Source organism: Macaca fascicularis, chromosome 13 (genome assembly GCF_037993035.2).
Source record: "Macaca fascicularis isolate 582-1 chromosome 13, T2T-MFA8v1.1".
NCBI lineage: Eukaryota > Metazoa > Chordata > Mammalia > Primates > Cercopithecidae > Macaca > Macaca fascicularis.
The window spans coordinates 120,965,122-120,989,423 of NC_088387.1; the positions used below are offsets into that span (position 1 = coordinate 120,965,122).

Consider the following 24,302-nt stretch of genomic DNA (forward strand, 5'->3'; position numbering starts at 1 on the left):
CCGGCACCGAGGCCAGAACATACTCATTCTTGAGGAAAAAGGCCTTGCTTACACAGGATGGAACGTCCTGTTTCAGTATTAAGCATAACACATGTTGGTAAATGGACAACCTGGCGTAACAGGAAAGAAAGCTTCAGCTCTGTGTTAGGAATCCCTTATTCTGCTAACATGGAATGAAGTCCCCATGGTCTGCTGAGTAAATGGTCAGAGCCAATTTCTGTGAATGGGACTTCCCGCCCTGAGCTGCTGTTCAAAGTAGATGATCTGGAAGGTTCCTTTCTACTCAGAGTGTCCACACCAGTTTTCTCAACATAAGATGTCAACTTTATTTCTAACAGTTAAGTTCAAAATCACCTCCAGGCAGGATCTGCCATGAGTTCTTAATCATAGTAAAAGCTACTATAGGTGACTGAAACATGTAAAAGGACTAATTTAAATTTAAAAAGGAAGCTCTGTGAAAGGTGTTAGTGACTTTTTTTCCAATTAGGGCAATTTTCATCAATGGTTTTCATAGCACTTAAGAACTTAAGACTGTAACTTAGACTAGAAGTAATTTTCTATTACAACATCTTACTTTCACCTTTGAGACGTCTTTTTAAAATTTCCCAATGAACAGTAGAAAAATGACATTCTGTAAAGCTTCTTGTTCTGAGATGCCCTGGGGTGATTAAAGGCGGAACACACCAGCCTTGCTGCGGCCCTGCCAGGCTGTTGTTCTGTGCCCTGCCTGTGGGGGCGCTGGAGAGCAGCCCACCTCCCCGAGCTCCTCACTCTGGATCAGTGGTGGCATCACAGACCAGGCAGAGGGACAGAGGAACCTGCAGCTCCTGCTGCCCGCCCCCCAGACATCCCAATCTGTGTCTGCGCAGGGATGTCACACTGAGTGACAGCCGTCGCCGATCTCCCTTTTCTCCTGAGAGAGACATGTCTCAGAATTTGCCCAGTGAACATACGGGCAGCTTACTCTGCTGTAGCCGCTACAGTATTACGTGCCAATGTGGATGAAAATGCACCGATGTATTAAAAAGGGGAAACTATATGTTACTGTATATGCATTTATGTGTATTAAGATGTTTTAACAACCTAGAGTAGTAAAATTTTCCAAAGCAGTAGAGTGAGTAAGATTCACTTTGTGGAGGTAAATCTAATTTTTAGATTAAAAAGGATTCTTTGCATTGAGTAGAACTGACATTTTTTTTTTACAATTAATCGAAGCCAGAATTTACTCTGAAAAATGAGGAAGTGAAACCATATGATTTATAAGTCTTGTAGAATTTTAACATTTTAATGAACTTCATGCATCTGAAAAATTGAGATTATACGTCTCATTAGCATTTCTCTAATAATTTATTTTGCATCACATAAGAATGTAGACATATGATATGATCAGTTTGGTTCAAAAAGTATATTTGTATAAGTCCAATATTGTAATAGCTCCATTTATAAGATTTACATATAATTTACTAGATTTTTTTTTGAGATGAAGTCTCATTCTATTGCCCAGACCGCAGTGTAGGGGCCATAATAGCCCATTGCAGCCTCAAACTCCTTGGTTCAAGTGGTCCTCCCACCTCAGCCTCCTGAGTAGCTGGGACTACAGGTATGCACCACCACGCCTGACTAGATTTTATTTTTATTTTTTGTAGAGACAGGTCTTGCTATGTTGCCCAGGCTGGACTTGAACCTCTGGCCTCAAGTGATCCTCCTGTCTAGGCCTCCCAAAGTGCTTGGATTATAGTTGTGAGCAATTAGTGCAAAAAATTGTTGTGGCCGAGCGTGATGGCTCACACCTGTAACCCCAGCACTTTGAGAGGTCAGGGTGGGCAGATCACCTGAGGTCAGGAGTTCAAGACCAGCCTGGCCAACATGGTGAAACCCCATCTCTACTTAAAAAAAAAAATACAAAAATTAACCAGGCATGGTGGTGAGCGTCTATAATCCCAGCTCCTCGGGAGGCTGAGGCAGGGAGAATTGCTTGAACCCGGGAGGTGGAGGTCACAGTGAGCTGAGATCTCACCACTGCACTCCAGACTGGGCAACAGAGTGCGACTCTGTCTCAAAAACAAAACAACAACAACAACAACCACAAAAAAAAAACTGTTGCTCACAAGCATTTTACTCTCTCTGGGCTAGGATAGAAGTCATGAAGGCATGTCTTGCCTCTCTTTCAATTGTGATGTGTTTTCCCATAATAAGCAAAAGGGTAACAGCACTTCATCTACTCGAGACTTTCAGGTCTTGGAGGCCAAGAATATGCTGATCCTTGTTGCTGTGACTCTTTCCTCTGCCCAGCGCATAGTAGAGGTCGATAACTACACATCTTGAAGAAGACACAGATGAATTTGGAGTGAGCGTGTAGGAAGCGATTCCCTGTTTAGTTACAGACGGCTGCATGTGCCTGCCTTGGGTTCACGGAAATTTACTGCTATGCAGATGGGGTGACTTTCGGGTACTAGGGCTGTTGGCCCTTCCTTGGAACTAAAATTTGGCTAATTGAAAAGATAAACACTGAAGAAGAAATGAGCGCATGCCTGTTACTCTTCATGGGACAAGTTAAATTACCAGCCTGCTTGCCTTTTGCTGCAACTCACAGAATTAACCTCCCGTGAGGGCTCTGCTGGCTGCCTGGGGCCCCAGACGTGCGTCCTGGACTCAGCTTCGCTACCTCTCTCCTTGACCCTGTGTCCCCCAGCTCACTTATCGGCAGAGGGATGCTCTGCCAGGCATCTCACCCGCTTTGTCCTCCACCTCATCTCTCAGCTGTAATACCGTCTCCACCTCTGCCCCCACCCTGCAGGCACCGGACTGACCATGTGTCCCTACCACATGCTTCCTGGCATCAGCCCCATGGTGAGGCTGCACTTGGCTTCTCTCTTCCCAACAGCCAGAATGAGTACCTCGGGGACAGACGTCTGTTTCATCCGCCTTTTAAGCTGACGTGACACTGGAGAAAGCTCATCTCCATGGAAGGCATCCTGCACTGAATGCGCCCTGACCCCCACCATCTTATGTGATCCTCAGAGGTCTCACCTGACATCCTCCACGGCACACATTCTAATGCATGCGTGCTGCTGCCAGCCAATGGGGAGCAAAGGTGTGAAGGCCCTGCAGGTTCCAGTGCCCGGGCGGTACGGGGAGACCCTGCAAAGCCCTGACACCTCCTGTGCTCTGCACGATGACGACCCTTCAGGAATCCTGGGTGAGTCACCTCCTCCCTGAGTTCCAGTGCCCTTGTGATCAACATGGGCTTCATCAAGTGTACTTTACAGCATTTGTGAGGATCCCTGACGGGAACGCTTGTGAAGTGACCCAGTCAGCATGCAACGGTCGACAGTGGGCACTTTGTTAAGGTCCTTTCGTAACACAAGTTACTAAACCTTTTAAGCTTCCTTTCCAATTCTAAGACTGCATCTATGGATAGACTCAGTTAAACACAAATTACAGAGACAAATAATTCAAATACAAGAATAATAAACAGAACAAATATAAAATGTAATTCACTTACCACTTCTTCATGAGTTGCATTTTCTACATTTATGCCATTAACCTGAACAGATGACAAAGTAAGAATGTTGAGAATAATAATTAATACAAGTTAAAAATAAAAATGCAATCAAGTTAAGGATTAACGTGTACAATACTGACCTGGAGAACAGCATCGCCTACGAACAACATCCCTGTCTGGTCCGCTGCAGGGTGGCAAAAGTGGCAACAGTGTTAAGAGAAATCTCAGCGACATTATGCTTTGTTATGACAGTCATTTAAGCACAGTGCTTGCAGCAGCTGAAGTGGCCACGTGTGTGTGTGTGTGTGTGTGTGCGCGCGCACCCGTGTCCACGTGAGTAGATGTGTGTTTGTGTGTGCAGGTGCAGATGGGTGTGCATGCGTGGGTGTGGGTGGCATGCATGGGTACTTGTGAGTCTGAGTCTGTGAATCTGTTATGTGTGTGCCTGTGTGTACACATGGATGTGTGTGTGCATGTGTCCATAGGGGTGTGGGAAATGTCAACACATAGCAACAGGCGGCCGCTTCATAAGGAAAGCTAGATTGATTCACGTGCATTAAAAGAGTTGCTTTCCAGTCACAGAAGACTTGTTTAATGTGGAAAACAAATGTCACTTCCTCCTAATAAAGGGTTTCATTACAGGATATGGAAAGTCTGATGCACATTTTTCATTAAATGTGCAACAAACAAGAAATTCCCAAAGTCACTTAGCATTTTCCCTCATTCCCACAAACAAACATACACAGACGGCTCTAATCAAAATGACTATACCTAGAATATTAAACGCAACAAATTGAAAAACTTTGTATGAGAAAGTTTGGCTATAATCTATGCAGCATGTTTTCACTTAACCTTTCCATCGTCAGAGAGGCAGAGAGAGCCCCATTAAATAAGATCGAACAAATCTGCACAAAAGCTAAGGCTTTTTGCCCCAGTTTTTGCCTTCATATAGGTTTGTTTCAATTTTAAGTCTTTGTTTAAATAGTGGAAAACAAGCAGTAACCTGTTCTTCGAAAGTGGGAACGCTCTTGACAAACTATATACAGATTAAATGTCAATTCTAAATATTACTTCTAGTGTTTAGCAAATATCAAATCGTGTGGAAACTATAGTTTTCAGATCACTGTACGTAATGGTACCGATTCTGTACAGCAATGGTACTGATGCTAAGTGATCCAAATAAAGTTCTCATTTGCACCAAAACTGTCCAAGGCAAAGCTGCCGTGGACCATGCAGTGGTGGCCGCTCTTCTCCCCTGCGCCGTCTCCCTGTGTTCAAACTGCCCCTCTCTGTCTCTCACTGTCTCTGTGTCTCTGTCTCTGTCTCTCCGCCTTCGCATGCTGCTCTTCCCCTCTCTAGCCACACCAGGGTGGGTTGCATCCTGAAAACATTTATTGATTATCTGAAATAACGGACTCTGGGCTGGGGCCTCAGAAGCATTACAACCCTAAAATTTAAGGGAATCAAAGATTAACATAAAAAAGTACACACAGAATATGTGGATTCCATGTGAAATTACACATGTGGTAGTGATTATATAGATCATATAATATGGATGCTATAAAAGTGCAGAAAATTGCATATGATAAAAAACAAGGTCCAAATCAATTAATCATCATAATTCTCAATGTTTAGTTTAAGAAGCACCAACTTTATTAAACACCTGCCTGGCGCATCAGAAACTTAGCTTCAGCTTGTCTAACAGGATAGAGATAAGGTTGTTCTTATCAGAGTATTTTACCCCATGGTCTGAATGGACCTACAGAAAATAAAAATCTCTGTGCATTTAGATGCATTGATTTTTCAAAACAAACTTTAGCTACTTATGGAAAGTGTCGTCATCGAACAAGTCCAGTGCAGGAGATAATGTGTTTTTTTGTTTTGTTTTGTTTTGTTTTGTTTTGAGATGGAGTCTCGCTCTTGTCGCCCAGTCTGGAGTGCAATGGCACGATCCTGGCTCACTGCGACCTCTGCCTCCTGGGTTCGAGTGATTCTTTTGCCTCAGCCTCCCGAGTAGCTGGGATTACAGATGTGCACCACCACACCCTGCTAATTTTTTTGTATTTTTAGTAGAGACAGGGTTTTGCCATGTTGGCCAGGCTGGTCTTGAATTCCTAACCTCAGGTGATCTGCCCACCTCGGCCTCCCAGAGTGCTGGGATTACAGGTGTGAGCCACCGCGTCCGGCCGAGGTAATGTGTTTTTAAAATGATATGCATGGTAATCCCTCACAGTAAATGACTTAATCTCTTTGTTTGATGAAGGTCAGTGAAGACGCATCTGACTCTTCTAAACTAAAGCAGAGAGCAGCATTTTGTTTTGTCAACAAGCCACATGTGTGTCTGAGATCCCACAGAACAGCAGACAAAAATGACTGTCCAGATCCAGGCACCAAAATGCATAACCAAATTCCCTGAAAATAGTGGTATCTAGAGTTTTCAGAATGGAACTGCCATTTCCTGTCTGGAACGAATGCAGTGAGGTCTATTTTGCTCTAGAATTGGTCAGAAGCCGCCTCCAGATGGCAGAAAAACTCACATGGGACAGTGCTGAGCCCGTGGGTCAGCAGCCTCCCTGGACTCGGGCTTTTCTGCAGGACCTGGGGTTTAATGAGATGACGATGAATTGCAGCCCAGCGTCTGTCTGCGTGCCAGGCCTCCTCACCCAGCACGCCCACGGGGAGCATAGCAGTGCTTACTTGGAGGGAAGTCCGCCTCATTAAAACATTTCACAGACCCCGAAGAGCATCCTGGACACCTGAGTCAATACGTCTTCCGTTTTGATTTGAGCTCTGAAGCCACCCAGGGACCTCCATCTGGGAAAAGCAGGGATCCCAGGGCTCGCTGCTTCTTACTTGCCTCTGACTGGGAGAGCTCCAGGCTCTGCAGGTCCCCGCAAGTTTGGAGGCCTGTGGGCACTGAGGCAGTGGAGACAGTGAGGCCCTAAGGAACTGGCACATAATTTTTGTGTGTGCAAACATATAATGTTATAAATTCTCAAGTAATGAAATTAAAATGCCAGCAGCAGTCTAGATAAATAGCAAACATCGGCATACACTTTCTGCAGTTTTTGCTGAAAATTAAAGGATCAAATTAAAATCCTTAAAGGAGATACGGAAATCCTTCCTTAACTAAAACTTAGGAGTTTAAACAGCAGGAAAACAATAATTTTAATGTGGTGAGACATGCTTGTTGGTTTATTCTTCATTTTCTTGCCTCCACTTTCTCCCTCCTCTTGCTGTGGGTAACAATTAGGTTCCCTCAGTTCTGGAGCCAACACTTGGGTTAAGCATTTGATGGCCAGACAAAGGGAAGTCCAGCCTTTCCTCACGCCCCACCAGAGTCCTTCAGGTAGAAAAACATTGTGTGAAATCGCTGTTTCTTTGTTCATTGGTTTCCTAGATTTTGTTTCCTCTTTCCTCTGTTTGTGGCAATAACCTGGGTCATTAAAACTACTGATAACTGAATTTATAGTAAACCATAATTTCATTATTTCCAGAATGCTCAAGGTTCTTAAATATACTGACTTGAAATGGCTTTAAGCTAACTTAGTTCAAGCGTTATCAAAACTTTCACGGAATTTTAAGTCATCATTGTGCTTCGGTCCTAAATGTAGCTTAAGAAACAAAGAGAGCAGAGAAAGAGCACATCATGGAGCTCCGTGTAGTTATTAACAGCTAAAGTTTACAAACAACATTACAAAAGCGTGAACCCTGTGAAATGTTGGCTTAAAACCAACCTTCTTAAGCAATTTTGGTTCAGTGAAAGGGAGGAGGAAGGAGAGTCATTCCCAGTTATTAAATGAAAGGTAATTACAAATACTTTCCAGCTAAATCTGTGAAATGTTTTTCACCTGACGGACACTTTTAGCCTTAAAAAAATTAAAAAGTGGTAAAATAGGTGATAAAATAAAATCATGAAAGTTCGATTTTAATTCAAAAATTTAACGCCCCTAAATAAAATGAATTTGGTCAGATTAGGCAAGGTTTGTTGATTTTAGCTGAAAAGTGATTCTAGTTAATCCCTATGGTAATACAGCCACTGCCTCATGTTTTATGAGTGTCTAATACAGACACTCATAAAATTCATATGCTAAATGAAATATAGCATAATGCATTTTAATCCATATAAATATTCAAACTCCTACAAAATGTTATAATGAGGTGATATTTTGTTTCATTATATTTGCTTTTTCAAGATAAAGTAATTATAGGGTTATCTGAGGTCATGTAAAGGTAATGTAATCAAGGTTTGGAACACAACTGTGTTATCATGAACATAATTGTGTTTTCTTGAAAATTAATTAGAATTTGTAAAGTTAAGATATTTGTTAAATATTTATTCACATATGCATGTGGATAGTGTTATATAATGATAATATATGTTACCAAGTCTTAATATTGAGTTAGATTTTATTATTTATTTGAATTAATAATGACTAAAATTACTGAGCATTTCTTACAGGTCAGACAACCTTCATAGTCCTTATGGACTTATTTAAACCACATCACAACCCCATGTGTAAGGCATAATCATCACCCCACAGGTGAAAATTCTGGACCTCAGGGTCAAAATTCAGACCACGTGCCACGTCAACACCTGTGCATGTCTGACTAGACACTGAGCAGAGAATGTAAGGCAAAGAAGACATATGGTATGATTTTAATTACTGTGAAGTTCAAAACCAAGCAAAACTAAACAATGTGATGTTTGGGGACACATATGTGGCTGAACTGTAGAGAAAAGCAAAAGCATGGTTCTCACTGAACTCAGGAGAGAAGGGGCAGGCACGGGGCATGGGGCTCTGGGCGGTATTTAGCTCTGAAACTGGAGGGAAGGTGAGTGGGCGTTTGCTCTAGTGTGGTTTAGAGGATGGTATCATGTACACTCAGCCAACACACGTCTCAGCTTCTTCCACAGCTTACACTCGGCTTCCACAGTGGAGGATGGCTAACCCGCCTAACAGTGCAGACCCGCAGCCGACCCCACAACTCTGCTCAGTCACTCCCTCAGTCCCCACTCACTGCCTCACTGCCTCCGGAACAGGCAACCTAGAAACAGAATCGAGGTTTGCTTACCACCACGATGACACATGATCTTTTGACACATGATCAAAAGATAACGGGACAAAACTTAAGGGAAAAATTGCCTACATCAAGAGAGAATTTTTTCTTTTCAGGTAGTTTGCATGGTGTCGAAACAACAGCAGCTGGGTGATCTGAAATCATGCCTTCCGCAAACTCAATTCCAGGCATCCGGAAAGGAGTGCTGCTTTTACTCAACTTCCCCGTGGCTCTGACTGTATTTGTGTACTTGGTGTTACAGATTAAATGCATGCTGTCAAACCTATCAACTTGTGTATGTATGTATGTTGTGTATATTTATCTATATATACACACACACACACACACACATACATATACAGGTTATATATATATAGAGAGAGAGAGATTATCTGATTAAATAAGCTCTAATTTTATTTTATTTTTAAAACAAAAGGTTTCTGAAACTTTAAGTTTACAGTTCAACTTACTGTTTTGTAAAACAATGTAGCAGAGACTATATTAAAATCTATACGAGAATGTGTATTTGATAGTTTAGAGAAAAGCTGTTAGCCTAGGACATGGGTGAAAGTAAATGTAAACATTTTCCCATTAGGTGAAGAGCTCAAAAGGAAAAGGATCTGCCAGTGGGTTAAACGGGCCCCTCATAAAGGTGTGAACTAGAAGAACAGGAGAGTTTCTGCATTTTCTCTGGAACTTTAAACTGAGGGAAATGAATAGTGTGTCCCACGTTTGTGCTCATTTTCAAAAAGAGCTCACTTTAACGATCCGTGGACTCCAACGGTATCACTAAAATACATAATCTGAGAGATGTAAGTCAAATGGATTCGCCAAAACAACTCGAAGCTTGCGCACCGCAGGCCAGGGTGTAGCTGAATCCATCCCGAGTGTGACTCTGGAACTTAAATGGCCTTTTTACATCCTGATAAGCAAGAGCAGCGCTCCAGCACCTAAACGCTTTTACCAAGAGCAGCGCTCCGGCACCTAAACGTCTCTACCAAGAGCAGCGCTCCGGCACCTAAACGTTTCTACCAAGAAAGAAATGCCAGCCGAACATAGACACCAAGAACTGCCAGTCAAAACACATCTTCTGATTAAAACTAACGTCAGCAAATTAACTCAGGAATAAATCAGACAGCGCTTATATAATCTTAACAGACCAGAATGTCTTACAATTGGAAACCTGCATCAATCCCACAGAGAGCTGACTGCATCTCAGTAGCAAAGCACATTACGGTTTGGCCCGAGGCTGTGTCTTGTCTGGGGCTCCTGTTGACTGTATAAATCCTATAATCATTGTTTGAATTTACATTGTGTTACCTGATAAAAACAAAGGTCATTAAATTTGTTTTTATTACCATTTAGTCAAAACTATAGAAAAACTACTATAGTATTGATGACAGGCTGCAGGATTTAGCTATCTGTGGCAAATAAAACTCTAAATTGGCAGTGTCAATGTAAACGCCTAAGTTTTCAATAGACTTTCTTCACCTCTGCAGAGTACCCAGTGATGATAGACTCATGAAGGGCTATGAAAAATGCTTCTCTACACAGAGATTTTAATCTCCAACACTGTACTCCAGCAAATGAATCAAGCTTCTTGTCAAGAAACACATGCTTTATGACTTGGGCACAAGACTTTCTCAGGTTACTCCAAAAATATGGGCCTGGAACATTCTTTTAAATTGTTTCCAGGAGTTTTTGGGGAGGGGCAACAAATGTTGAAAGGATGGACAAGCCATCTAGATGGAGTTTTCACCAGCCTAACTGTGATGATGTATCAAAAAGAAAACTTTAATTGTCATTTCTTAAAATAATTTCAGCAGTGTTACAGTTCTTTTTGAACTTTTCTAGCTGGAAAAATTGTAATGCAAAAAAAGATCTTATTATGTAAAATATTATTAATCTGAAAGGAAAAATGAAAATTTATCTTCTTTATCATATATAAGAGTTAGTTTTATTCAACTGAGAAAACCATATTGCTATTTTTAAACTCTGAGTTTATTCTCAGAGTTTGCTAGAAAAAATTATGCAAAAAATTATGTTGTCACTTCACCAAATGGCTCCAAAGAATGTCATCCATGAATTTGGGATGTCCATGTCCATGATAAGTGACAGCCTATTTACTCAGGGGAAGCAGTCAAGGAAGCCGGAGATTCACAGACTCAGAAGTACTTTCATTGCTCATATTCTGTAAAATAAGCACGAAAAATAAGACAGGCACATATGGCTTTTAAGTTTTTTGGCCAAGAATTTAAGATGAATGAGTTCTTTTGCCTGTAACTCTTATTATCAGGAACTCTACAATCAATAAGAAGTAGACTTGCTCCCTACAAATGTTAAGTGGATGTATGGCCTGCAAGAATTTTTATTACAACCTTGTGAACACCACCTTCAAATATTTTATATGTTAAATTACATGAAGATAACGTTATAAAATATTAAAGAGGTATTTAAAGGCATTCTCTTGATGATAATGAGAGGTCACATTAACTTGGCAATGATGTATTATTGACTGCAGAGTCTACTGCACAGCTCATCAGAAATCCTCCAAGCCCTACTCAACACCAGGACAACCAGAAGTGGTTGAGGTTTCCAGTTTCACCTCAAAAGAACTAAAGGTGAAATGTCATAAGTTATATGCATATTATAATTGCTAAATTTAACACATGGAACATTAAGGACTACTTAGAATGACAAATATTACATACAAAGTTAAATTAAGGCAGTCACAAACTTGACCTTCATATTTGGCTTTACGGTTTGGCGCTACAGTTTGCCTCAGATGACAGATGACCATGATGAAATTATTAATTTCCAATGCCAAATTTATCCAAAATTGTATATTTGTGTCTATTTACCAGAAGAGACACATTTCCGTGGGAAGGAATTCTCAAATCATGATGTAGACCTTTATACAAAAGAAACAAGGTACCATAATGGACACTGAGTTCAAAAGCACGTTTGCAGGACATGCAGATACAAACTTCACCTTGTCATTTATCATAAAGGCTTCTGGTAAAGGCCAATGACTTTCAAAATCAGCGTAGAGAAGGATGCTCTGAGAACCTACAAAGAACTCAAACAAATTTACAAGAAAAAACAAACAACCCCATCAAAAAGTGGGCAAAGGATATGAACAGACATTTCTCAAAAGAAGACATGCATACAGCCAACAGACACATGAAAAAATGCTCGTCATCACTGGCCATCAGAGAAATGCAGATCAAAACCACAATGAGATACCATCTCACACCAGTTAGAATGGCGATCATTAAAAAGTCAGGAAACAACAAGTGCTGGAAAGGATGTGGAGAAACAGGAACACTTTTACACTGTTGGTGGGACTGTAAACTAGTTCAACCATTGTGGAAAACAGTATGGCGATTCCTCAAGGATCTAGAACAAGAAGCACCATATGACCCAGCCATCCCATTACTGGGTATATACCCAAAGGATTATAAATCATGCTGCTATAAGGACACATGCACACGTATGTTCATTGTGGCACTATTCACAATAGCAAAGACTTGGAATCAACCCAAATGTCCATCAGTGACAGACTGGATTAAGAAAATGTGGCACATATACACCATGGAATACTATGCAGTCATAAAAAAGGATGAGTTTGTGTCCTTTGTAGGGACATGGATGCAGCTGGAAACCATCATTCTCAGCAAACTATCACAAGAACAGAAAACCAAACACCGCATGTTTTCACTCATAGGTGGGAACTGAACAATGAGATCACTTGGACTCGGGAAGGGGAACATCACACACGGGGGCCTATTATGGGGAGCGGGGAGGGGGGAGGGATGGCATTGGGAGTTATACCTGATGTAAATGACGAGTTGATGGGTGCAGCATAATTATCATATTATTTTATAATAATAATAATAAAAGAAGGATGCTCTGCAGAGGAACTAAGTAGTGAGAACCACACAGAGTTTTCTTGGGAAATCATTCGTTAGAAGATTTAGAAAAATGAATGAACGAATAGCAAATCCTTTAGCTTATCTCAAGAATCAACTGTCTCATCTCACTTTTGGTACTTTCTGAAAATGTCCTGCATAAAAGGTATATGTCGTTTATTCAAGGCTGATTCCCTGCTGTATAGCATTTGCTCTGACGATGGAAAGGCTAGACACTTCTCCTAGGTGTATGTCGTTTATTCAAGGCCGATTCCCTGCTGTATAGCATTTGCTCTGAAGATGGAAAGGCTAGACACTTCTCCTAGGTGTATGTCGTTTATTCAAGGCCGATTCCCTGCTGTATAGCATTTGCTCTGATGATGGAAAGGCTAGACACTTCTCCTAGGTGTATGTCGTTTATTCAAGGCCGATTCCCTGCTGTATAGCATTTGCTCTGACGATGGAAAGGCTAGACACTTCTCCTAGGTGTATGTCGTTTATTCAAGGCCGATTCCCTGCTGTATAGCATTTGCTCTGAAGATGGAAAGGCTAGACACTTCTCCTAGGTGTATGTCGTTTATTCAAGGCCGATTCCCTGCTGTATAGCATTTGCTCTGATGATGGAAAGGCTAGACACTTCTCCTAGGTGTATGTCGTTTATTCAAGGCCGATTCCCTGCTGTATAGCATTTGCTCTGACGATGGAAAGGCTAGACACTTCTCCTAGGTGTATGTCGTTTATTCAAGGCCGATTCCCTGCTGTATAGCATTTGCTCTGAAGATGGAAAGGCTAGACACTTCTCCTAGGTGTATGTCGTTTATTCAAGGCCGATTCCCTGCTGTATAGCATTTGCTCTGACGATGGAAAGGCTAGACACTTCTCCTAGGTGTATGTCGTTTATTCGAGGCCGATTCCCTGCTGTATAGCATTTGCTCTGACGATGGAAAGGCTAGACACTTCTCCTAGGTGTATGGATCTCCCCTTCAGCACTGGAAGTAGATGAGTAATCGTTTCCTAAAATCATAAACCGAATCGTTTTCCAACAGTTTCCAAGTCGAAAATGCAGATTTCATTTTTAAAAAAAGTCAACTGGAATATCAGAAAGTCACATTAAGTGGCTGTGAAAAGACAAACTGAGCATTTCCTGTGCACTCTCATCCTGGCTGATGGCTATCAGCCTTGGACAAGAAGATTTCCAATGTCTATTAGTCCAGTGCAGAAGTAAAACCCCAAGCAGAAGTCCTAGTTTCTAACACAGTTTTCACCCTCCACCATATCATGGCAATATATAAACAATATTGAAAGTTGGCACGGGAAACTCAGATTACACTGTGAGGGTCTGAGAGAAGCAGGGAGACCAGAGCTTGTATTCATTTATCAAACACTATTTCTGTACTGTACATTTTGTGTTGATGGAGGCATCACTTAAATGAAAGAGAAAAAATGAAACGGTTATGAATAAATCTCTAAAGCAGATATTCATTATGTTACAAAGCCTGTTGAAAGACGAAAACTTCCATAACAACACAAAAATAAATTCAAATCCATGGAATCCATTTTTCAGATTATTGTATGTATTCATATGCATAATAAAAATGTATACAATTATTTTGCTCATTTTAAAAAAGCAATTTTTTTCATACAGCCCCAAATGGTGAAATGAGTAGACTCTAGATATAATCACGATTCCATTATTCACAGTATGCAAAAATAAATAAATTACATTCCTTACAGAATGGCAAATTAAAAACCATATGATCATCTAAATAGATTCAGAAAAAAAGCATTTAATAAAATTTAACACTTCTTCACGACAAAAACTCTCAGTGAATAGGTATAGAAGAAAAGTACTTCAAAACAATAAAGGCCACATATAACAAACCTGCAGCTAACACTATGCTGAATGGAAAAGCTGAAAACCGGAACAAAACAAGGATGCCCACTCTCACCACTCTTAATCAACATGGTCCTGGAAGTCCTAGCTAGAGCACTCAGGCAAGAGAAATAAGGGACATCCAAATTGAAAAAGAGGAAGTCAAATTGTCCCTTTTTGCAGATGACATGATCTTGCATAGAAAAACCTAAAGGCTTTACCAAAAAACTCTTAGAACTGATAAATGAATTCAGTAAAGTTACCGAATACAAAATCAACATACAGAAATCAATAGTGTTTCTAAATACGAACAATGAACTTGCTGAAAAAAATCAGTACACCAATTCCATTTACAACAGCCACACACATACACACACACATACACACCTTAGAATAAATTTAACCAAGGATATGAAAGATCCCTACACGGAAAACCATAAAAAATTGGTAGAAAAAATTGACGATGACACAATGGAATGACATAACATGTTCATGGACTGGAAAAATCAAAACCGTTCATATGACCATACTCCCCAAAGTGATTTAAAAATTAAATGCAAACCCTATCAAAATACCAATGACATTCTTCACAGAAATAAAAAAGAAAATCCTAAAATTTGCACAGAACCACATGAGGCCCGCACAGAACCACATGAGGCCCCAAGTAGCCAAAGCAATCCTGAGAAACAAGAATAAACTTGAAGGTATTACACTTCCTGATTTAAAATTATATTACAAAGTTATAGTAACCAAAATGACATGGTACAGGCAAAAAATAGATAGACTAATCAAACAAGATAAGTATCCCAGAAATTAATCCATGTATCTATAGACAACATACTTTTTTTTTTTTTTTTTTTTTACAAAGGGCACCAAGAACATATATTGAGAACATTTTCTCTTCAATAAATGGTGCTGGGAGAACTGGCTATTCACTTGCAGAAGAAGGAAACTGGACCCATCTCTCACTTTGTATAAAAATTCAACTCAAAATGGATCAAAGATCTAAATGTAAGACCCAAAACTATAAAACTACTAGATGATAAAAATAGAGGAAATGGTTCTGGACACTGGTCTGAGAAAAAATTGTAAAAATAAGACCTCAAAAACACAGATAACAAAAGCAAAAATAAACAAATGGGATATATCAAACTAAAAAGGTTCTGCACAGCAAAGGAAACAACAGAGTGAAGAGACAAGCCACAGAATGGGAGAAAATATTTTCAAAGTATTCATTTGACAAAGGATTAATATCAGTATATACAAGGAACTCAAATCTCTCAACAGCAAAAAAAAAAAAAAAAAAAAAAATCGTACTGAAAAATAGGCATATGATCTGAACAGACATTTCTCAAAAGACAAACGACTAAAGATATGAAAAAATGCTTAAAATCACTAATCATGAGGCAATGCAAATAAAACCCACAGTAAGATGTTATCTTATCCCAGTGAGAATGGTTATTACCAAATAGACCAAAACTGACAAATGTTGGTGAAGGTGGAGAGGAAAGGAAACTCACACTGTTGGTGGTAATGTAACCTGGTACAGCCACCATGGAAAACAGTATGGAGTTTTCTCAAAAAACTAAAAATAGAACTACCATATGATTCTGGCAAACCCGCCACTAGCATTTCTCCAAAGGAGAGAAAATCAGTTATGTCAAAGATATATCTGCACCCCATGTTAATTGTAGCAATATTTGCAATAGCCAAGATACGGAACAAAGCTAAGTGTCCCACAACAGGTGAATGAATAAAGACAATGTGGTGTATACACACAGTGGAGCACTATTCAGCCACACACAGAATGAAACACTCCCATTTGTGGCAGAGTGGTGAACCTGTAGGACATTACTTTAAGTGAAGTCAGCCAGGCCCAGGAAGTTAAACACTGCATGTTCTCACTCATGTGGAAGCTGATCTCATGGAACTAAGGAGTAGAATAGTGGTTACTAGAGGCTGGGAAGGGGAAAGGGTAAAAGAGATGTGGAGAGACTTTTTTAAGGATACAAAATTACAGCTACATAGGAGGAATACTTCTAGTGTTCTATAGCACTGTAGAACGATGATAGTTAGCAATAATATATTGCATATTTTCAAATAGCTAGAAGAGAGTATATTGAATGTTCCTAACACAAAGAAATAATAAATGTTGGAGATGATGAATATAATTACCCTGATCTGAGCACTATATATTGTATGCATTGAAGCATCATCATGTACCCCATAAATACGCACAATTATGTGTTAAGTAAAAAAAAACACAGCTTCACCCTATCCCTGTACACCACACCCTACTGTCTACTTCTGTCATTTATTCTATCATCATATCCTGTTCCGAAATTTACTATCTGATCTAATGTGTTACTTTTTGCCACAAGAGAAAAAGTTTCTCCATTGAGATTAAGCAAAACACACATTAATATTAAAACAGCTGACATTTATTTACTGTAAATCTGCAAGAAAAGAAAGGTAGCATGTCCATCTCAAGTATGCCAGATGAGTCTTTCCTTCTGTGATTTGTATTTACAATAACTCACCTTAGAAAACAATTCTGGTTTGGAGGTATGGTAGGTTATTAAGGGTTTTGAATGACTAACACCAAGATATTAGAGGAAAGCAGCAAACTTCAAACCTAAGGATACAAATAAAAATATGCGCAAATGCATGGGTGCTTTGAAGGTGAAGGGAGGGAGAGGGAAGAAGCAAGAGGAGGACAGGAGGAAGGGAGAGAGGAGAGGAAAGCTCAGCTTCCTATCACACACTCTTGACTTAAAAAAGGACAAAAACTCTACTTTGATAATAAAGTTCATGAATGAAGAAATGAAGTTTTAATATTATGAAATAAATATGCTATGCAAGAAATCTCTCGAGTAGTCAGACTTTAGTAACTTAATATTTAGCATATTAAAATGAAGACTTTTAAATAAAAAGTTTTATTTAACATAATTTGAAGGTTAATGCTGCTGTTGATTCAAATTGTGAATGTCCTGTGGATGTCCAGTAGATTTTTGTTACTATTTTTTAATAATAATAGTATGTTTAAGGCATACAAAAGGATGTTATACATAGCAAAATGGTTACTATAGTGAAGCAAATTAACATATCCATCATTTCACCTGATTACCCATATTTTTGTTTTGTTTGTTGTGTGTGTGTGTGTGTGTGTGTGTGTGTGTGTGTGTCAAGAGCAACTAAAACGTAGCAGGAATCTCCAACATAGTATGATTGTGTGACCTTTAGTCCTCATGAGGGGCACTGGACCTCTAGACTCACTCATCCACTTGTGCACTGCTTTGCATCCTCTAACCTACAGCTCCTCATTCCTCCCCACCGCCATCTCCTCACTTCTGGTGGCCACTGTTTGATTCTCCTTCTCTGTATGTTTGACCTTTTCCTCAGGTTCCACCCATAAGTGAGGTTATGTGGTATTTCCCTTTAATGTCTGGCTTCTTTCCCCTGGCATAGCATCCTCCAGGTTCAACCCTGTTGTGACAAAGGGCAGGACCTCCTCCTTCTTCAAGACTGAGTAATATTCCATCCTATATATTTTCAAATGGTAATTGACAATTTACAATTATATAAACTTATAGGGCAAAAATAATGTTACGATTTATGAATGCAATATGAGATAATGAAACCAAGCTGGTTAACATATCTATGACCTCAAATACTTCATGGTTTTATAACGAAAACATTTAAGATAATATTCTTAGCAATTCTGAAATGTACAATAATCTATTAAAAAGCTATCTTTGCCACACTGTGCAAGAGAACTTAAAAAAAAATCCCACTGCATAACTGAGAGTCTGTGCCCTCTGACCATCATCTCCCCATTCTCCAATCCCCAGCCTCTGTAAGCACCACCCTACTCTCTGCTTCCATGAGTTCAATTGCTTTAGATACCACATATAAGTGAGAGCATGTGGCACTTGTCTTTCTGTATCTGCCTTGCCAGTTTTTAATTGGGTTACTTGTTCTTCTCCGATTAACTTGAATGAATTCTTCATAAATTTTGAATATTAGCCTCTTATCAGATACATGTTTTGCAAATATACTTTCCCCATCCACAGGCTGCTGCTGCTGGTCTTGTTTTCTCTGCTGTGCAGAAACTTTTCAGTTTGATGTAGTCCAATTTATCCATTTTGCTTTTGTAGTCTGAGCTTGTGGTGTGACAGCCAAGAAATTATCGCCAAGGCCAATATCGAGGAGCTCGTCTCCTACGTTCTCTTCTAGGAGTTTTATGGCTTCTGATCTTACAGTTAAGACTTTCATCCATTTTTGGTAGATTTCCTAAATGGTTAAGCTAAAGGCCCAATTTCACTCTATCACATGTGGAAGTCCAGTTTTCCCAGTAACATTTATTGAAAAGAATATACATTCTCCATTGTATCCTCTTGATGCCCTTGTCCAAAATTAGTTGAATACATTTGCTTAGACTTATTTCCGGGCTCTGTATTCTGCTCCACTGGTGTATGTGTCTGCTTTTTATATCAACATCATACTGTTTTGATTACTACAGTAATATAATCTTAAATCAGAAATTGTGATGCCTTCAACCTTCTTTTTCTTAGAACTGTTTGGCCATTCAAGGTCTTTTGTGATTCCATATGAACATTTGAATTTTTTTCTGTTTCTGTGAAAAATGTCATTGAGATTTTGATAGGGATTACGTGGACTCCTATATATCACTTTGGCTCATAGATGTTTTAGCAATGTTAATAACCATGAGCCCAGACACGAGCCCAAAATGACTTTCCATTTATTTCTATCTTCTTCAATGTTTTGAATTGTCTTCATCAATGTTTTATAGTTTTCATTGTATAGGTCTTTTATCTCCTTGGTTATACTTATTGCTAAATATTTTATTTTTTTCTGGTGCTTGCATTAATAAATGGGATTTTCTTGATTTTTCAGCTAAGTTATTATTTGTGTATAACAATGCTATTAATTTTTGCATATTAACTTCATATCCTGACACTTTACTGAATTTAATTATGGGTTCTAACAGTTTTTCTGTGAAATCTTTGGGGTTTTTACATAGAGAATCATGCCATCTGCAAACAGATAACTTCTTCCTTTGTGATTCGGATAACTTTTATTTATTTATTTTTTGTCTGATTGCTCATGCAAGTACTTCCAGTGTCATGTGGAATAAAAGTGATGAGACTGGCCATCCTTGCCTCGTGGAGGATCTCAATGTTAAAGCGTTTGTTTTTTCATATTGATCATAATGCTAGCTAGGAATTTTTCACAAATGGCTTTATTGTGAACATGCTTTCTATACCTGAACTGCTGAGATTTTTTATCATAGATACTGGGCTTTGTCAAATGATTTTTCTGCATCAGTCTGTTAATGTGATGTGTCACATTGGTGAATCTGAAAACGTTAAACTGGCCTCACATGCCATGGAAGACTCCTACTTGGTCATTGCATGTAATCTTTCTGATGTGCTGTTGGACTTGGCTTGCTAAAGTCATTACGAGAATGTCTGCATAATTTGTTTATCAGAAAAATTGGCCTGTAGTTTTCATTGTTAGTGACATCTTTGTTCAGCTTAGGTGCCACGGTGATGGTGGCTTTTAAAAATGCGTATGTAATTATTCCCTCTAGATTTATTTGTTGAAAGAGTTGGAGAAGTATTGATATTATTTCTTCTCTGAATATTTGGTATAATTCAACCATGAAGCCATCTCGCCCTATGCTTTCTTTTGTTGAAAGGATTTGATTACTTCTTCTATGTCCCAATTTGGTTTTGGTCAGTTCAGTCTTTCTATTTTTTCCTGACTCAAACTTGGCAGGTTGTATTTTTCCACAAATTTATCTATTTCCTCTAGGTAGTCCAATTTTCTGGCATATAATCGTTCATAATAGTCCCTTATGATCCTTTCATTTCTGAGGTATCCATGGTAATGCCTTCACTTCTTTTTCTATTTGAAACTTCTTTTTCTTAGATTATAATATGGTTTGGCTTTGTATCCCCACCCAAATCTCATCCTGAATTATAATCCCCACAATCACCATGATCCCCACGTGTCAAGGGAGAGAACAAGTGGAGGTGATTGGATCATGGGGGCAGTTTCCCCCATGCTGTTCTCATGATACTGAGTGGGTTCTCACAAGGTCTGATGGTTCTACAAGTGGTAGGTAGTTCCTCCTGCCTTAATTCTGTTCCCTGCCACCTTATGAAGAAGGTGCCTTGCTTCCCCTTCACCTTCCACTATGATTGTAAGTCTCCTGAGGCCTCCCCAGCCATGCGGAACTGTGAGTCAAACTCTTTCCTTTATGTAAATTACCCAGTCTCGACAGTTCTTCATAGCAGTGTTAGAATGGACTAGTACAGACAAAGAGTTTGCCAATTTTATTATATTTTAAAAAACAACTCTTAGTTTTACTAATTCTTTTTCTTGTTTACTGTTGTCTGTTTGACTTATTTCTGTTCTGATCTTCTTTCCTTCCTTCTGTAAACTTTTGGTTTACTTTGCTGTTCTTTATCTCATTTCTTGAGGCTTAATGTTAGACTATTCATTTGGGATCTTTCTTTTGTTTTAATGTAGGTATTTATCACTATCAATTTCCTTCTCACAACTGTTTTTGCTGCATCCCAGAAGTTCTGGTATGTTGTATTTCCATTGTTGTTTGTCTCAAGACAGATAGTTTTCAAACTTCACTTTTGACTCCGTAACCCATTGATTGTTCAGGACAATACTGTTTAATTTCTACCTATTTATGAATTTTCCAAGATTCCTCCTGTTATTGATTTTTAGTTTCCTTCCATGTGGTCAGAGATGATACTAGATAGAATTGCAATACAAAATTTGTTAAGACTTGTTTTATGGCCTAACATATGGTCTATCCATGTGTATGTTCCATGTGTGCTAGAGAAAAATGTGTATTTTGCTGCTGTTGCATGGAAAGTTCTTTATATATCTAATAAGTCATTTTGGCCCAAAGTACAATTCAAGTCCTGTATTTTCTTATTGATTTTCTGTGTAGTTGATCTATCTATTGTTGAAAGTGGAGTGCTTAAGTCCCATATTATTATTGTATTGCTATGTATTTATCCCTTTACGTTCATTCATATTTGCTTTATGTATTTAAGTACTCCAATGTTGGATGCATATATGTTTATGATTGTCATGTCCTCCTGATAAATTAGCACCTTTTCACTAGATAATGGCCTTTTGTCTCTTGTGACCGGTTTGGTTTAAAGTCTGTTTTATCAGATGTAAGTTTAACCACCCCTTCTCTCTTTTGGCTACCATTTGCATGGAATATTGTTTCCCTATCTTCAGTTTCAATATATGTGTGTCCTTAAAGATAAAGTGGGCCTCTTATAGCCAGTATATAGTTGAGATCATCTCTTTTTCGGTCCACTTCACCACTATATGTCTTTTGATGGGAGAATGTAGTCAATTTATATTTAAGGTGATTACTGATACATAAGGAATGACTAATGTAGTTCTTTCATTTTCTTGTTGTTGGTAAGGTGATTGATAGATAAGGAATGACCAATGCCGTTCTCTTATTTTCTTGTTTGTAATATTCAAGGTGAGTATTGATAAATAAGGAAGGACCAATATCATTTTCTTTTCTTGTTGTTTTGTAATATTCAAGGCGATTATTGATGATAAGGAATGACCAATGCCATTTCCTTATTTTCTTGTTGTTTGGAATATCCAAGGTAACTACTGATAGAGAAGGAATGATCAATGCTATTTTCTCATTTTCTTGTTGTTTGTAATATTCAAGGTGATCATTGATAGATAAGGAATTACCAATGCCATTCTCTTATTTTCTTGTTTGTAATATTCAAGGAGATTATTGACGCGTAAGAAATGAGCAATGCCATTCTCTTTTTTTGTTGTTGTTTGTAGATCCTCTGTTCCTTTCCTCCCCTCGTCTGCCTTTATAATGTGATAATTTTCTGTCGTGCTCAGCTTTGATTCCTTTATTTTTACCCTTTGTATATCTGCTATCATTTTGTTGCTGTTGTTGTTTTGTGGATATTATGAAGCTTATGTAAAATATCTTATAATCTACAATTTTAAGTTGCTGACAACTTACTTTTTTTGTATACAAAAAAATCGAGCCTTTAACTTCTTCTCCACAGTTTATGTTTTTGATGTCACAATTTGCATCTTTTGACATTGTGAATACCTTAAAAAGTTATTGTGGCCTTAATTTTACTGTTTTGACTTTTTACCTTCATACTGGAGATATGTATGGGTTACACACCACCATGATGACACTGGAGTATGCTGAATTTGACTATGCACTTACTTCTACCAGTGAGTTTGGTAACTTCAGGTGTATTTGTGATAATGATTACCCTTTTCTAGCTGCTTGAAGTACTCCCGTAAGCATTTTAGATACAGCAAGTATACTGATAATGAAATCCTTTTTTTTTTTTTTTTTTTAAATCTAGGAAAGACTGACTTTCTCCATTTCTGAAGGGCAGCTTTGCTGAGCACAGAATTCTTGGCTAACGGTTTTTGTGTGTTTGTTTGTTTTCCTTGTAGGTATCATACTATTCTTTCCTGGCTTTCAAGTTTTCTGCTGAGAAATCCATTGACAAACTAATGGAGGTTCCCTTACATGCGACTTAATACTTTTGCTTCATTTAAAAGTATCCTGTTTTGCCTTTGACTTTTGACACTTTGATTAAAACGTTCCTTGGTGAAGAACTCTTTGGGTTGAATATGTTTGGGGATCTTTGAGCTTCAAGAAATCGGATGTCCATATCTCTCCCAAGACTGAAAACTTCCAAGTTTACAATAATTATTTTATTAAATAAGCTTTCTGTCCTTTTTTTCTGTTTTTGCTCCTTCTGAGTCCCATAATGCAGAACTTTTTTCATCTGATTGCTTCCTGTGAGTGCCTTAGGCTTTCTTCACTATTTTTATTGTTTTCTATTCAACTCTCCGAATGAGTCATTCCAAAAGACCTATCTTCAAGTTCACAGATTTTTTTTTTTCTGCTGCTTAATCTAGGTCTGCTATTGAAGTCCTCTATTTTTTTTTTATTATTATTTCATTGAGTTATTCAGCTTTGAGATTTCCGTCTGGTTCCTTTTTATGCTACCTGATTCTTATCTCTTCTAATCTTTAAGTAGTGCCTTTTGTAGGGGAAGATTTTCACATATAGATGGGCCTGAGGGTGCCAGCTGGGCAGGGTGCAGGGGTATAGTCTCTGTGCAGGTTCTTCAGTTGTAATGAATGTCAGTAATGACTGTGTGTCTAAGTGGTATAGGCTGCAGGAATTCAGGACAATGATGGTGGCAGCATAAGTCCAGGATCCCTGGTGGCAATGGCTTTACATATCCTACTGCTTTTGTCTTCTCTGTAGAGGGGAGTCTCAGCTGAGAGAATCTTTCTTAGCACAGGGTCTGACACAGCCCACAGGCAGCTGCAGTGGCACTGAGATCCAGGGCACAGGTGCACAGGGCAGCTGTGGAGCCAGGGCCCTGGGCTCTGGGTGATGTGAAGCCATTGTGGCACCCATTGCTCAAGGTGCAGATTCACTCTCTGGGGCTCAGGTGGCTTCAGATTGTCCACGAAGCTGGGATCTGTTGTTCTGAGGCAGACTCTGGCAGCTCAGACCTGGGGGGCCAGGTTTTAGCTCTAGTTCTGACCCGGGGGAGCTGGACACAGCACTGTCATGGCCCTGGGAGATAAGAGGTTCTCCAGAAGCTCAGCTCTTGGGACACAGGGCACAGCTGCAATCCTGGACCCAAAACCAACAGGGCACAGCAGCAACTAGAGCCAGGAGATGAGGTGCCACACAGTGGTAGCTCGGGGATGGTGGGACATGGCAGTGGCCCAGGCCCTGTGAGGCCAGTGCAGCAGCAGTAAGGACCCAGGAATGGCAAGACGCCAGTGCAGCCTGGGACCCACAAGGTGTGGAGCAGTGCAGTGGGGACTCCATGCCCTGGGGAGGCAGGAACCTCTG

The 24,302-nt window shown here is 39.3% G+C and overlaps 1 protein-coding gene across 23 annotated transcripts in view; it reads right to left on the bottom strand.

Annotated features, from left to right (window-relative positions):
* Nucleotides 1-24,302, bottom strand: part of SNTG2 (syntrophin gamma 2) — a 375,050-nt gene that overhangs the window by 198,631 nt on the left and 152,117 nt on the right. For 22 of the 23 annotated variants that reach the window (XR_012422722.1, XR_012422721.1, XR_012422725.1 and 19 more), the window contains 2 exons: nt 3,646-3,689; nt 3,506-3,547 (listed from right to left, as the gene is read on the bottom strand). The exons of the other annotated variant lie outside the window; for it this stretch is intronic. Coding sequence is in view for 14 of the 22 variants with exons in the window: in XM_074012486.1 (XP_073868587.1) it covers nt 3,506-3,547; nt 3,646-3,689 (86 nt within the window). In the remaining 8 variants the exon portion in view is untranslated. The remainder of the gene's footprint in view (nt 1-3,505; nt 3,548-3,645; nt 3,690-24,302) is intronic. 23 annotated transcript variants of the gene reach the window in all.